This window comes from Limulus polyphemus, unplaced genomic scaffold (assembly GCF_000517525.1).
Source record: "Limulus polyphemus unplaced genomic scaffold, Limulus_polyphemus-2.1.2 Scaffold1167, whole genome shotgun sequence".
Taxonomy (NCBI): Eukaryota; Metazoa; Arthropoda; class Merostomata; order Xiphosura; family Limulidae; genus Limulus; species Limulus polyphemus.
The window spans coordinates 69,713-84,958 of NW_013666777.1; the positions used below are offsets into that span (position 1 = coordinate 69,713).

At 29.9% G+C, this 15,246-nt stretch overlaps 2 protein-coding genes across 3 annotated transcripts in view; both read left to right on the forward strand.

Annotated features, from left to right (window-relative positions):
- LOC106462443 (apoptosis-inducing factor 3-like) overlaps positions 1-6,154 on the forward strand; it is a 55,339-nt gene extending 49,185 nt beyond the window's left edge. The window contains exons 14-17 of the mRNA XM_022389712.1: positions 520-618; positions 1,407-1,482; positions 1,940-2,044; positions 5,025-6,154. Coding sequence (XP_022245420.1) covers positions 520-618; positions 1,407-1,482; positions 1,940-2,044; positions 5,025-5,076 — 332 coding nt within the window. The 3' untranslated portion in view covers positions 5,077-6,154. The remainder of the gene's footprint in view (positions 1-519; positions 619-1,406; positions 1,483-1,939; positions 2,045-5,024) is intronic.
- A 4,013-nt stretch (positions 6,155-10,167) lies between these two features.
- The window catches only part of LOC106462444 (transmembrane protein 132E-like), a 53,682-nt gene continuing 48,603 nt past the window's right edge, over positions 10,168-15,246 (forward strand). Inside the window, exon 1 of one of the 2 annotated variants that reach the window (XM_022389713.1) lies at positions 10,168-10,500. In XM_022389713.1, the coding sequence (XP_022245421.1) occupies positions 10,446-10,500 (55 nt within the window). In that variant the 5' untranslated portion in view covers positions 10,168-10,445. The remainder of the gene's footprint in view (positions 10,501-15,246) is intronic. The other variant, XM_022389714.1, reaches the window with a different exon arrangement.

The window sequence follows — 15,246 nt, forward strand, 5'->3', positions numbered from 1 at the left end:
TGCACGAGAAAATATTGCATATTGGACGTGAAGAAGGGAGCAAGTTGCACGTGGGGAAAAAACGCGCCTGATTTAAATGTCACACCTGAACGCTCACATCCTTTTAATTATGTTTGAAATTATGAACATTGCTCAACATCATGAAAATTAAACCTTATTTTCAATAAGCAATCCTGAAAAATATTTGGGGGTGCTTAACTTTTTTCCAGGTGTATATAATACTACTATTTGCTTCAATTTTATAAAATTTACTTTATGATTTGATTAGACTTGTCATGGTACATTTTGCTTTATTTGCACATTGGAATGTTTGATACTCATGTTAACAAAAGTAATTAGTCTTTTACCTGAATACTAGAACAAACTGGCATTGAAATTGTGACATAAGTACCCTGTTGATTTTAAATTTGAGATTCTTTATCTGGAAAGTGGCAAAACTTAGCACCAGAGCAAGTGACATGTAATTTGTAATTTTATTGTAGGTATTAAATTGTGTACTTATTTCTTCTTTCATGGAAGGTCGGACAGCAGCATTAAATCTACTAGGAAAAAAACAAGAGTTACACACTGTTCCATTCTTCTGGTGTATGGTGTTTGGAAAAAGTATTCGGTATGCAGGTTAGTTGATAATGTTATTGTTTGTATAGCATATTAGATGTATTTCTGTGTTGTTATTTTCAATATAATTGCTGTATTTTAGTTGTAAGGTATTTTGAGTAATGAAAAACAAACTGATTTAACCACTAGCTGTTGCTGGTAAACTGTTTTTATTCACATATCTATCACATATACGCAGTAATTTTCCAAGATATTGAAAATGTTTAGTTTACCTGGGATAGTGACTTTATTTAAGTAATTATTAGAACACTAATTAAATTTAGTTATTATTTGATACTTGCTATATCTATGTTAATGATATTGACTCGATTTATTAACTTATTTTGTCACTATTAGGTTCTTTCCTATGACAACTAAATTTAGGGTCTTTCCTAGAATATTAAATAAATTTAATTTTTTATTTTGAGGATAATGACTGTTTAGTTTCTTTTTCAGAATACTGACTAGGTTTAGGGTTTTTATTAGAATACTGACTAAATTTAGATTTTTCTATAACTTTGACAACATTTTGATTATTTTCTAGGATACTAATTTCATTTGTGTATTTTTTTTAAGATATTGACTCATTTAGGCTATGTCTAAAATTCCAACTAGATTTGAATTATTTTCCAGGATTCTGACTAGAGCTAGTTATTTTCCGAGATTTTGACTAGAGTTAGTTATGTTCCAGGTTTCTGACTAACTTGGGTTTTCTTCTGGGATACTGATTGTGTTTATGATTGTTTTTTATCATATTTCTTATGGCAAGAGTTTCCTATTGGGTAAATGTATATTGGGTTCTATCTTAGGCTATGGGGCAGGATTTGATGATGTGATCATCGATGGAAGTCTTGATGATCTTCAATTTGTTGCTTACTACACCAGGTGAATATATTATGAAATTATGTTTTTGGTAACTGAAGTATACATTTAATAGTACCTTTGGATTACAGCTTTTTATTTTGAAGCTAATTGAGCCACTATACAAATTCTAAGGCTAAGAAATTTACAAACCACCTTTTAAAAAACTGATATTTTCCTATTCAAAAGTGGGAAAAAAGGTGTAAAACACATGGTTTTGATGTTTTAGAATTAATTTGTGAATATTTGGACACTAATAATGTGCTAAAATATTTTGTATATTTGAGCACAAGCTAATTGCTATATTTATTTGAAGTTTAACTGTTGTTTACTAGTCAATTCAAATTTGTATTTTTCTGAGTAGAAATAAGTTACAAACCATATGCATATTTTCATACATTCTAATATTGATTATTTAAAATATTCTCAAGGTATTGGACAAATTGTGTGGATATTGTTATCTATGCTCACTGTTTTCCAGAGAAACATCTGTAGTTGCTGTGGCAACAGTGGGTAAGGATCCTGTCGCTTCTCAGTTTGCAGCTTACTTGTATAGTGGGAAGACTCTTACTAAATGTGAAATCATGTGAGTAAGCTTTTTAAGACTGTTTATTTTGGTCATGGTATTAAAAATATTTTGATTCAGTATTCTCTGTTAGTATATTATTTGGTGGAAAGTTGTTGTCGTCTTTTAAATATATTTTATTTCAAAATCATTTCTTCTCTTTTATACTATTCCTATTGAAATTACAAATTCTGAGGTTAATCTTCTCATCACCATGTACCCAGGATGAAAATCAAACAGTACTTTGGGAAAATATTCTTTCTCAACCCTCTTACTATAGACTCGGGCAATTTAACCAAATTTGTAACCACAAAGTAACCATCAGATTTTCCATGCTGTAACTTTTAATATGTTTTGTGTACCATCATGAAATTAGGCAAGTTTTCAGTAAGCATTGCAAGTCTTTTGCATACAATAAATCAGATTTTTTAAATTAAGTATTTTTACTAAAAATTTGTCCATGAATATATTGAGTCAGAATGTTGACTACTCCTAGTACAAAGTGATTTTCACGTAAAGATTAAAAATAATTTTCTTAACTTGAAAATTTGCCAAATTTCATTTGCATAATCTCTAAAACCTTCTAAATATATATCAAACATTCTTTTTCAGTAAAATTTTATCTGTTATTTTCTCTACCCTAACTCTATACCGTCATTTTGATCGACCTCATAACCACCATAAAAAATAAATCTAAATTATACATTTTCCTTTGTAGAATAGCTTCAAATTGTAAAAGGAGACTACAATTGTTTATCCTAAATAACTTAAAGTGTATAACAGTATACATCTGTTTATACTTAAATTTCATTGTTTTATTGCCCTTTGACCTATGTTTAAATAATAATCCCACCACACAAGTTGTAAATCACTTAGCAAATGTATAGTTCAAGTTACCATATTGAAATATGTAATACATGAGCTGCTCTTAAGCATACCGCTTGAAGAATTTTTTTTTCATTACTCTTACCAAATCTAACCTAATAAGTTTCCAATTTTTTATTTTTTAGTTAAGTTTATAATAATAATAATAAGTAAAAAATTATTCATGAAAAACAAGAAATATGGTACTTACCTATGTCTTCTTGTTTTTTTACTGTCAATGAAGTTTAAGCCTACTTTTGTTATACTAATGGTACTAATACACTAAGTAATTTTTATTAATTTAAATAATGCACCTAAGAACCTAAAATAATAACATGCACACAGTAAACAATGTCATATAACTATTATAATTTATCTGACTTTCTAAGTATGTGATAAGAGCTGTTGAAAATTTAGCTAAACTTGCTGATGTGAATACCTCAAGAGAAATTTTAAAACTGAAGGCAAATTAGATAATACTCTTTAAAGAAAACAATGTAATATGTCATTTGATAGATTAAAACTCTGACTTTCTATTGGTTATTTAGAATATAGTATGAAGCATCAGAGAGAACTATTGGTAATTTGTGAAAGAGAGGGTGTGGCAAGTGGGTCTGATTTTTCTAGTTTATGGCTCTGTAAACAAATAAGATTGAGGGCTATAAAAATTGTTTTACCTTAGTAATATGTATATTATAATTAGTAATTTTTGTTAAATTACATACTTCTCAGAGGGGTGGTTAATAAATTAGGGAAGACCTTGAGAACAAATGTCACAATTCTCATACTAGGGAAGACTGAACATTTTTTTAGATATTTCCTTATAAAATTTAGAACTTAAAATTTATATTTTAATTAAGTTTTTAACGTAGCTCTCTAAAAGGTCATGACATGCTCACTTTGACCTACCTGTAGTGAGGGAGTTTAATTCACTAAGTTGCAAAATGGTTTTCCTTCTTTTTTCTTTTGTTGTCATTGCTAGCATATGCATTTCTAAAGGAATTTCTCACTTTGGTGACTTTTGTTTAACCTTCAGCCATGTGATTATTCTTATTCAAATCAGACTCTTAACGTGTGTATTACCGTGAAAGGCTGGTTTGAAGAGACTGCTGTGAGATCAATGCTTACATTCGATTGTAGATTTTACCTTTCAAACACACTGTTCTTCGTGAAGAAATGGTTAGGGATAAAGGTACAAGGCTCTGAGCAAGAAAATACAGACAATCAGTCAAACAAAAAAAATTTAAACCGTTAACTAATTCTTTTATATTAGGGGAGAAAAAATATTCACGATTTGAATGCCCTTAGTAGATATAACTAGTCAGATGATATGAATTTTAAGGATATGTTGCAGTTTTAGTTTCATATTTTTTTTAATATACTATTAAACTTTAAGTATGAATTTGTGATATAAAAGAAAGAAAAAGATGTAATAAAAAAAAATCAAATGTGACATAAACAAACTGCTTTTACTTACTATGTTAAACTTGGTGAATGCCATTGAATGTATGCAAGAATGATGTACAACAAAATATTTAGAAAAACTTGTTGATTTCTTTTCATTGTATGTTTTTTCACATAAATATTGTACTTATAGGCAGCTCTTTTTTATTTCTAAATAATTTAAACCATTATTTATAATTGGAATATTCATAACCATGCCTGGATTATTGACTGGCAAACAACTGTCAGTATGCTTTCATAATCACTGGCTAAACACAAACATCCACTGGATTTTTGCAAGCTAGCTACTTCTAGTTTTGTTTCCTGTGTGTTACGAGAATATTGAACTAATGTTATGACATAAAAGTATTTAACAAAACATAAATATATATATTCGTGACGAGTAGGTTTAACTTGTGTTGAAAGTGGAATGTTATGTATGAGGATATATGTTTTGTATATAACTAAAATTTTTAAACTAGTGCTGAACATACAAAATTATAAAACTTATAGACAAGTGTTACAGCTAGTAATTTCCAGTTAGTATTGAGAGTGTAAAATGCAAATATAGCATTTTGTAGAATATATATCATTATGAAGTTTGATATTTCAAAACTTAATAAAACCTGTTTTGTACTCTGTTTTTCTTCCTTCATTGGTTTAAACACTAACATAGAAAGTTATTTCATTTCAGGAATGATCCCAAGGCCTGGTTAATGAAGGTGCCACCTGGTGGCATATATTAAGTTCTGTTTACCTTAACAACTTCACTGTTGTAATGATAGCATTAAGAATAAAAGAAGTCTCAAATCTCTTAATGTCGTAACTGCATATATTTAATTTTATGGATGCATTGAGTTTGAAATACTTTGTTTATTTAGGTGAAGGGTTTTGGTTTTGGTGAAACTAACTAAAAAAACTTTAATGTTGTAAAGCATTAAGTTTTCTAAAAACCAAAGGTTTGAAGAGTTATTACACTGTGATAATTTGTTTCACTTAAGGAAGAATATTTTGTGTTTATCTGGTTTCCAGAGTAGTTTATTAATATTTTTTCTGTATCAACCACATTTAAAATGTTATTTTTAAAGTAAATTAATTTCTTACTTACTCTAGCTCATCAAAAATATTTTCTATTGATCAAAAAATATTTGGTTTTCTATTAATTTAGGGAAAATACTTTCTGTTGTAAAGAATTATACTTAACTCTTTGTTTTCTTATCATGCTAAGAAGAAAGATGTAAAGGATTTTGTGAATCTTTAAGTATGAACATTATGTTGAGTTTATCAATTTGAGACACAACAACTCGGATAAATGTTTCTCATTAGTTACTAACAGCAATTGTTTTATGTTATATGAGTTAAGCTGAGAATTGTGATTCAGATATGCATAGATTTTTTATGTAATCAATATACATATTAAATATTTTGCATACAAATCTGTTGACTTGTATTTGATGCTTCATGCTTAGGTTGTCTTATAATATGCAGTACATTCTATATTTATAACTACAGGTATTTTCTTTTATTTTCTTATTTATTTTTGTCAAATAAAATAACGAACTTTTTCAGATGTCTTCAAAGTTTTTCAGAAGACAGAGAATTAAACTCTTCATTAAAATTATTAAGCTGTATAGATAGGTATAGCTCTATTATCATTTAGAAATTATAATTCATTGAATATCAAATTTGTTTATTGAATATGTTTCTAGATTACTATAAATCACTACTGAATAGAACAAAACGATTGTGAGCTTTTACTGTTGGTGTTTATATCATTTTGGTTAAAATAAACACAATTAGTTAATTAGTGACTATGATAATTGAGATTGTTGAGTTATGAACTGTTTCTTGAACTTTCATATCTTTACATAAGCATACTTTATGGTTCTAAAGCTTTCAGAATAATGTGAATAAAAAATAGCTATTTACATAAAAATCATGGCCGATATATACCTGTTTGTTTAAGTGTGTAACACACACAACTATTTATTTTTATAGTATAACAAGTTTTACCTGGTGCATTTTCTTATTTAGAATTTAAGGATAGCCCACATTGTTTCTTAAACACATTTCAACATTTAGGATCCAATGAGTCTTCATCTAATTAATTTTTACACTTAGAACTCAACCATAGAACACTATAAAAAAAAGTGCAGAGGGGGCTTAGAAGCAGTAGTCCCACATCCCATTGGTAAATCAATTTCTTTAAAGGAAATCCTTTCTATTAAGTTTTATATTTGTTTACATCTGTCCATTACAGTTATTAAAAGTTACATCTTCCATAGCAAATCAGTTTTATTTGGAAGCTTTTTATTATGCCTGTCTCTCCAATACAGTTTTATCATGATCTCTTCAGTACATTGTACATTTTGCACTTCTCTTCACAGTTTGTGTTATGAACAGTTAGAAGAGAGTTTGAAAAACAATAAATATATATATATGTGTGTGTTTTTCATAACTTTTGATAAATTTTTACCAGCCCCTGAACTTTATTATTTACCATACATACTTATTCAAGGAATCTTTTTGTGGTGTACTGGACATTTCAGTTGAAATCTGCACTTTACTCCATTAGGGTATTTGGAAATGAAACAGTTTCTACATATTATGCTCACATTATTATGCAGTAAAGTAAATACTTTTAATCTTTGTTAATATATTTACCTATTTGTGATATTTTTGTTAAGATGAACTGTCTTTTGACTAATGACACATTCAGTAGCCTGAATGGAATGCAAATACTGTTTCAAGAAAATAAAAAGAACTAAGAGCTTTAAACATTAGTTATGAACTTGTGACAACATTTACTTTTAAGCTGAAAGATTGATAAAAAACTTAAAGCTCATTAAGGTCAGCAAAACAGCTTTCTTGGAATTAACTTTAAATGTAAGCTTTATTTTTATTCAATAACCAACTTGTATTTGCAAACCACAATAACAATCCCTGTAAACTGATCAGTAGTTTATTCCTACTAATTAATAAAATTATATTAACCCTTCAAACTTACATTCATACAAATTTTTCAATTAGACTAACCATTCACACCTTCACTTTTTGACTCTGTATTGCTAATAATTCAAAACCATATCTCCTCTGGGTGGTCAAATACAGTTAACCTTTGAAATCTTCAACCTTTCTGACTCAAGAACTGTTATCTATTAAATTTTATGTCTATTATTACTGGTCAAGTTTTGTGAACCATTCAAACGTGTATATTTTCAAAGCAGTCCCCCCCCCTCTCCCTTGCCTCAGTGGTAAGCTTTTGGGCTTTTTAAAAAAATATAGGATTTCAATATCCACAGTACAAATAACCCATTGTGTAGTTTTGAGCTTAAAACACAAACAAATAAAACAATGTTAATCATTTAAAATAATGTTTTGTGAATGTTCAAGCATTGTTACTTTTCAAGTATCATCTCTCTGATTGGTAAGGCTACTTATCCATTGAACCCTATATCCCCACTGACTAATCACATATTCTTACCAGATAAAAAGTCTTTTAAACGAAGAAGAGGGAAAATCTAAAATGCTATTTCTACATACTTTTGCTTTGAAACCCCTAATGGACAAATGAATATGTTGAAAAACAATTGTAGCTTAGACTGATATTTATCAAATATTGGGTTTGATGCATGGTTCATGATTTAACATTAGATAATAATTGAGCTGAAACCCATAGAAAAAAATCACTTATTCTCTAATGTTAAATATTGCTTTTAATATATATATATATTGTTAACCATAACACTACTTTATTACTGAATTAATGAGAAAGTCCAATCTCTTTAAAACAACAGAAAGAAAAGACAAACATCAACGTAAACATATTACTGTGTACTGATTAGTGAGTTTTTTACAATTATATCTTTAATACTTTTAAAATAATCTTTGCTGTAGCATCCTGTACAGGACCACAAAATCTCATCGGGGACGAAAAACGTGAGGAAGATATTTACCAAAACAGTTCATTGTTACTTGCAAAATAGGAGTCTGCAGGACGTGGAAGTGCATCATATTACACAAAAGAAGTTTCCGTTTGTTTTTTCAAACATACATCCAGGAAAGAGAACTGTTCTATTTAATAATGATATTTCGAGCAATAGCTTAATGAAGAGAAGTGGCTCGAAACGTCGTTATTAAATAATAGTTTCTTGTTTTTTTTTTCTTGGGCGTTTTCTTAAATATGATTGTTGTGTATAGTAATACTTGTAGCCAACACCTAGCTAGAAAACAAAGTCTACTAAAGGACATCAGTGTTAAGATAAAACAGCTCTCGTTGTTAATGAAATACACGTAAAAAAGTATATTTAAAGAGTCGAGAATTGCAAATTAAATAAGCAGAATTTTCTACTGCAGAATTTTGTTTAAGTATGCTTTTGAAATACTATCCTGACACGACCCCTTGTCCTTGGTTCGGACACTTTACTCTCTTGCCAACAAATTCGTGACCTCAGGCGTTTAAGACCCATTCTTGGAAACATTTGGTCTAAGTAAATACGTTTTGGGAACTTATTGATCTTAAATATTACCATCGTTAGATAAATCGTAATAAATGCCTATTCTTTATATCTATGATATTTTAGTTGATACGATGTTAAATCTTTTAAATTAACATGTTACGATTATTAACATATATGGCATACTTCAAACTTTTCTTTCGAAGATTTAAAAGTTTTCTTGACAGTGCAGGGAAGGATTTTTATGTGTGCTAGGAAAATATCTATTTAGTCATATTAACCACATCATTTCATTTTCATTGCTTTTGAATAGCCTAGGCAATAATAAGTAAAAAACTGAAATAAGCTAAATGTATCATATTTAAGCTAAAAAGTAACCTAGAAAATAAATCCATTGTTAGTGCTAATTGCTGTGAATCAACCTGAGGCATTAAATTAGATATTTTAACAAATTGATGAAACAGTTAACATTCCAAATGACTAGTACGCTTTTTACTTTAATAACTTACATGATAAAAAAGAGAGTTTAAATATGTTTACTTTTAAAATGGAATTAAGCAAGACTGCTTACTCCCCTCCCAGTTTCTCTGTGTGACAAAATAATTATAATTTCTCATTATTTTTCGTAATACAAATTTTTGAGACTTAATTTTAATTAGTAATTACACATTATAATAGTGTCTTGATGAATTATTTTCACGGATATTTAATATCTCAGTTTGTTTGTTTGTAGTTAAGCTCAAAGCTACACAATGGACTTTATGTACTGTACCCACCATGGTTATCGAAACCCGATTTTTAGCATTCTCGACCTTCAGACTTACCGCTCAGCCACTGAGGGCTTAATATTCTAACGAGTAATCATTAAAAGTAAATGCAGGCAATATTATTAAGATATAATAGTTTCAAATTGTAAAATATTTTTCCTTGTTATTTTTATTCATCTCTCCTACAGAAACTTCAGAACTACAATTATTTTTTCTAAATTTTTTTTATCATTTTATATTGTAATTATAATTTCATTTTAGTTTTTGTAGGGAAGATTAAGTATCGAGAACTTCATTTGTCTTAAATGTTAATTTCATTTAACAAAATGCGTGCCAAAAATTAACCGACGCAGTCCACCTTTTATGTATCCCGAGCAGATCGTTAGAGCAAACATTTTTTTTCTTTTGCTTCGCGGAAATAGATCAGTGTTTCTTGCAATGCTAGGTTTCCGCAGTAAAATATAGAGCTATGAAAATATTTTTCAAATAATTTATCTACAAATTCTAAGAACATGTCTTTTATTTTTCATAAATATAATTCTTTAATTATGAATAACAAAACATAAACAAATTTGAAGCTATGGTTTATTTATCAAAATATTATTGTGCATTGCGCGTAGGGATACATTCTTCTCACCAATCTGCAGGCGAGTTGGGACGCTGGTATCCGCCGTCAACACACAGTCGAAGACTACAGTCACTATTCATGCACTATGGGTAACGACGTTTTCTATATTATAAGAGGGCATATTTTCTTTTAACGCCATGACAGTTAACATTCCTCCACTACTAGCAACAAAACTTCATTTATCTAGCGGACTTTTAAATATACCTCGTTTTTATGTATGTGCGTTTGATGGACTGAGGCAAGAAAGCCCATAAATTCCCATAATGAATGGTGGTCGACTGCTCTCTCTTTTCGGAACGCTGATCTCTGTTCTGACAGGTAAACGTAACTTGAATAACTTCTACTAATACTATAGTAAATTTATAAGCTTGCCTACAATTGATATTTAAAATATCACTTATCACCAAATCTGCTCACAAATTTAAATAACATATTAACTTGTAGTAGTACGCTAAAGGAGTTAATGTAAGCCTGGATCGTCTTCCAATTATTGAGAGTGGTAGTTATCTTGTTCTTGAATTTTGAAAATATTAAATTACGAATAAGGTCATCTGAGTGAAAATAAAAAAGAATAAGTAATATTATATTAATATGTGAACTACACCATATCTACATTATCCAGGACCGCTGGGATAAGAAACATATAGTAGTGGTCGAGTTGTTATTTAAATTAGCAAATTGCTTGAATTGTTAGGATGTGAACTGGATTTATAAGTTGGTAAAGTGTAATTTTCACAAAAATTCTTTCGAAAAAGAAATGTATGGAGCAAAGTTTTTGCTTTTTCATTGTTTACATGCAAATTTTGTTGTTTTTCAGTAATTTTTACAATTATTAAATTGGCTGGTAGTAAACTGATTGGATTATGAAACTTGTATCGATAAAGTTCGATTTCTGATCTACAAGTAGTTTTTGGTAAATTATTAATTCTTTTTAAGTATGTTATGAAAGGGATATTTCATTGCCGAAAGATAAAAAAATATTAAAGTCGTATCCGCTTCTTAAGTCGTAAAATAAAATAAACCTAAGACAAATAAATAGCAGTAAACAAACTGACTTGTTAAAACTAAAATTTATTATCATTTGTTCTCACTTAGCTTAAGACGGACTCAAAGAACTATTTCCGTGTCAGTATATTCTCCACTAATATTACTAAATAAATAAATAGATGCCAAAAAGAAACGTGTCAGTTTGGTTACAGTAATAATGGATAATGGCGCTTAAAAAGTGATTTAGGTTTATTTAGTCATAACTAAAATATATCTGTGAAGATTTTGTGTTATTACTAATAAAAAGGTGTATCCATGTTTCCATAACTACAAAATCTACTTAACGGAGGGTAACAGAGTTAGTTTTTGTAACCATGTGTCACAAAATGTTTTCCATAACCATAGAATGTACTTACGTATAGGGTAGATCCGTTAAGATTCCTCGTTTTACATCTAATAATAAAGATTTCCATGTTTCCATAACAACAGCATTTACTTAGTAGAAGATAATAAATCTAGGAATATTCCAATGTTTACAGTAACAATGTGTTATTTTTGGTATTGCTTCTAAGAACCTTTTAGTGAAAGTAAAGGAGAAAATTTTATATGTCAGTCACACTTCATATGCTATATTCAGTACCAACGAGGCCTTTCGGCAAAACCAGAACTTATCAGACCGACTGGGATTTTAGTTCTAGTAATACTGTTTATTCTTGTTTCAATTACAGCAAAATCTACATAGAACTGGAAACCGAACGCGGCCCAGTGATTAGTACACTGGATAATATATCAGAGGTTCGAGCCTCGTAACCACCAAAAGCAAATCCGCTCTGCACATTGGAGTCATGGTTGTGTTATAAGAGTGACGGTCAAATCGCACTGTTATATCAGAATAACGCACGAGTTGATGATGGATGGTATTGAATACTACATTTTCTAGTGTATCACTTTAAAATTAGGGACGGTAAGCACGGATATCCGTCGAGTACTTTTAAGTGAAATTCGACAAACAATAATAACTACATATAATTGTTTAATTTCTGTAGTGTCTATTGGTGTATAAAACGGCATTTATATATTAGTAATAAAGGACCTTACAACATGATATTTGTTATATTTCTTTAATTGGACACTCAACGTTTCGCTTTACAGCTTCATTAGGAGCGTTCCATTAAAACACAAACCGTAACTGACAGTACAAAACTTCAATTGGTAATTTAGAGTTGTAACAGTTTCTCTTATTGAACGTTTTCTTTTGGATTATTCGACGAAAAAGAATGCAAAGTCTAGTACAATGAATGATAATGAAAGCTTTTTACGTCTTTGGCTATAAGATACACTTTCTTTCACTTAACAAGCTGTAGGCCTACTATACGCTGTTAGGCACTCACTACTTTCTAACTTCTCTGCATATCTCGCATTTCGTTGAAACATCAAGATCGATATTCATAAAACTGAGGACAAACCGAGTGACTCGCTAACTCAGTAATCAAAATTCTCTATAACAAACTAATAAATGAATAACTAACACTATTTTCATCTAAATTACGTTTTATATCGCCCAAATTCTTTCTTACACTTTGAAGAAAATTCTAGACGTTAAGTTACGTGCATATCATGTAACGTCAAACTTAGCCTATAACTAACACAAAGACAATGTCTAAAAATAAAAAGCATAATCTAAAACAGTCGATTTATTAAGATTTCTTATGTTTTAGTTCTAACAATAATGTTTCATCAACATTCGAGTAACACGGAATTTTATGTAATTTTAGGATAATGTAGATCCGTGAATATTTCATCTTTACATATAGTAATAATGCATATTCGTGTTTCTTTGCCACAGAATCTATGTAATATAGGGTAACGTAGATTTGTGAATATTCCAAGTTTACTTCTAGTAACAGTGTCTGTTCTTGTTTCCATTACCTTAGAATTTGTGTAGTACAAGGTAATGTAAATTCGTGAAACTCCGAGGTTTACTTCTATTATCAGTGTCTATTCTTAATTGTGAATTTTTCTTCTCCGTACTAAAACGTGTAATTTTAGTGAATAAACAAATCCATGAATGACATAGATGTCTATACCATAGTTCAAACCCTGAAAATATGTTTATTCTTGTTTCAATGTGTGCTGCCTACTGGTCGCCGTCCGTGTTGTCGGCAGTAGCTTTGCCATAAACAAACATAATCACAATATCAACTTTATGGCATGTAACATAGGACCATGAAGTTGTAATTATAGTAATAATGTACACTTGTATTTCCATAACCACAAAAGCTACGTAACAAGGTGTAACGTAGATGTGAAAACGCTAAAAGTTAACTTTAGTACTAATTTTTTTTCCATTATCACTGAATTCATGGCCGGATTATCTGTTGTGCTCAGAAAAATATCGAACTGTGTTCTTTGTTTCGGTTTACATACCGCAAGCTAGGGAAGCATTAGAAACAAATAGGTTTGTTTGTTTTAGCGCAAAGCCACACAATAGACTATCTGCGTTCTGTCCACCACCACAGGGAATCTAACGACAGATTTTAGCATTTAATCCGTAAACTTACTGCCGAACCTCTGGCAGCCAAGCAGTAGGTCTAAAATTTGTGATAAAATCACGTAAACTGCAATGTACTTTATTTTTTTTCGCAATTTTATCTTATGGCTTCACGAAATATTTTTTTAAAATCAGTTTGTAGGCATTTTCAAAATGATAAATATTATTGATTTTAATTTTTATATTGTAAATATGTTTCATTATTTTGATTAAAATCGCTTTATACTTTTTGGTGAATAATTTAATTAAGAACGTATGGGCCTAGTGAGATAGATTTCATGCAGTTTTGCACTAAACAACAAACAAACAATTTAATAAAGAGTATATTGGGTCCATTTGTTCCAAACTCGTGCTTCATTAATTCGGCACTGGCTGGGTGTACTAAGTATAGTGTAATAAACACATAGTCCTGAATATTCCAGGTTTTATTTATTGTTTATATTACCACCGAATCTACTTAAAACTGTGTAACATGGATCTGTGAAGCTAATTCTTGAAAATCCCTAAGGTTAGGAATGTAGTGTTTAAAAATGTAATAGGCCTAATGGTAATACCTTATGATAAGTAAAATATGTACTCATGTTGCCATTATGATAGGATCTACTTAACACTGTATAATATATAAAACCGTGCAGATTCGAAACCGTAATAATAATCCTGTAATTATGTGCACTTGAATTTTTACTTCGTACGTATTTAATAATGTATAATATTGATCTGTAAAGTGGGAAGTTAAGAATTTTAAGAATGGAAACCTGGTTTTTTAATCCAAGTGTTGAATTAATCAAATTCTTTAGGAATCTGTAAAAACAAACAGTTGAGCTAATTACGTATTATAAAATCAACGAAGAACGGTTAGTTCTTTCTTTTTTAGATATGGTAGTAATTGTTATTGGACATGTGTATCATCTGGCTGTTGTAATAGGTTGATTTCTGACACTAAACACTACTGAAGTGTGAATTATGTGATTACTGGCAAACAGTTGGTTTATGGAATCATTTGACTAATGAAGTATACATAGTTTATTATTCAGCTATAAAAACGGTTGATTGATGCATTATATTAATCCTTAAGACTCATGACTTTCAAGCTCTGTGCACGTGTCTGCAGGTTTGTAAGTGGTTTTAGGTGACGAACTGTTGTTCAAGTAAATATGTGTGTAGATCTGCTGTTTATCACGTAATTATGTGTATAGATCTGCTGTTTATCAAGTAATTATGTGTGTAGATCTGCTATAATCACTTGATAAACAGCCATCCAGAAAAAGAGAAAAACATCACACACACAGGAAGACCGAACATCTGAAATAACTAATTCGCTACAAGTTGCGAACCATTGGCAGTGATACGAATATGATTAGCAGTGTTCAAAAAGAATAGAAATACTAACTCCTAACTTGTTTCGAATTACAAGAACAGCATGTGGAATACGTTTGTAAACTTCGTTGAAGTGCCTATGGTTCCAGACTTTTCGGACACCCTATATGTGCTCTTGAAACCCAGTAACATGCCCACAAAAACCTTCT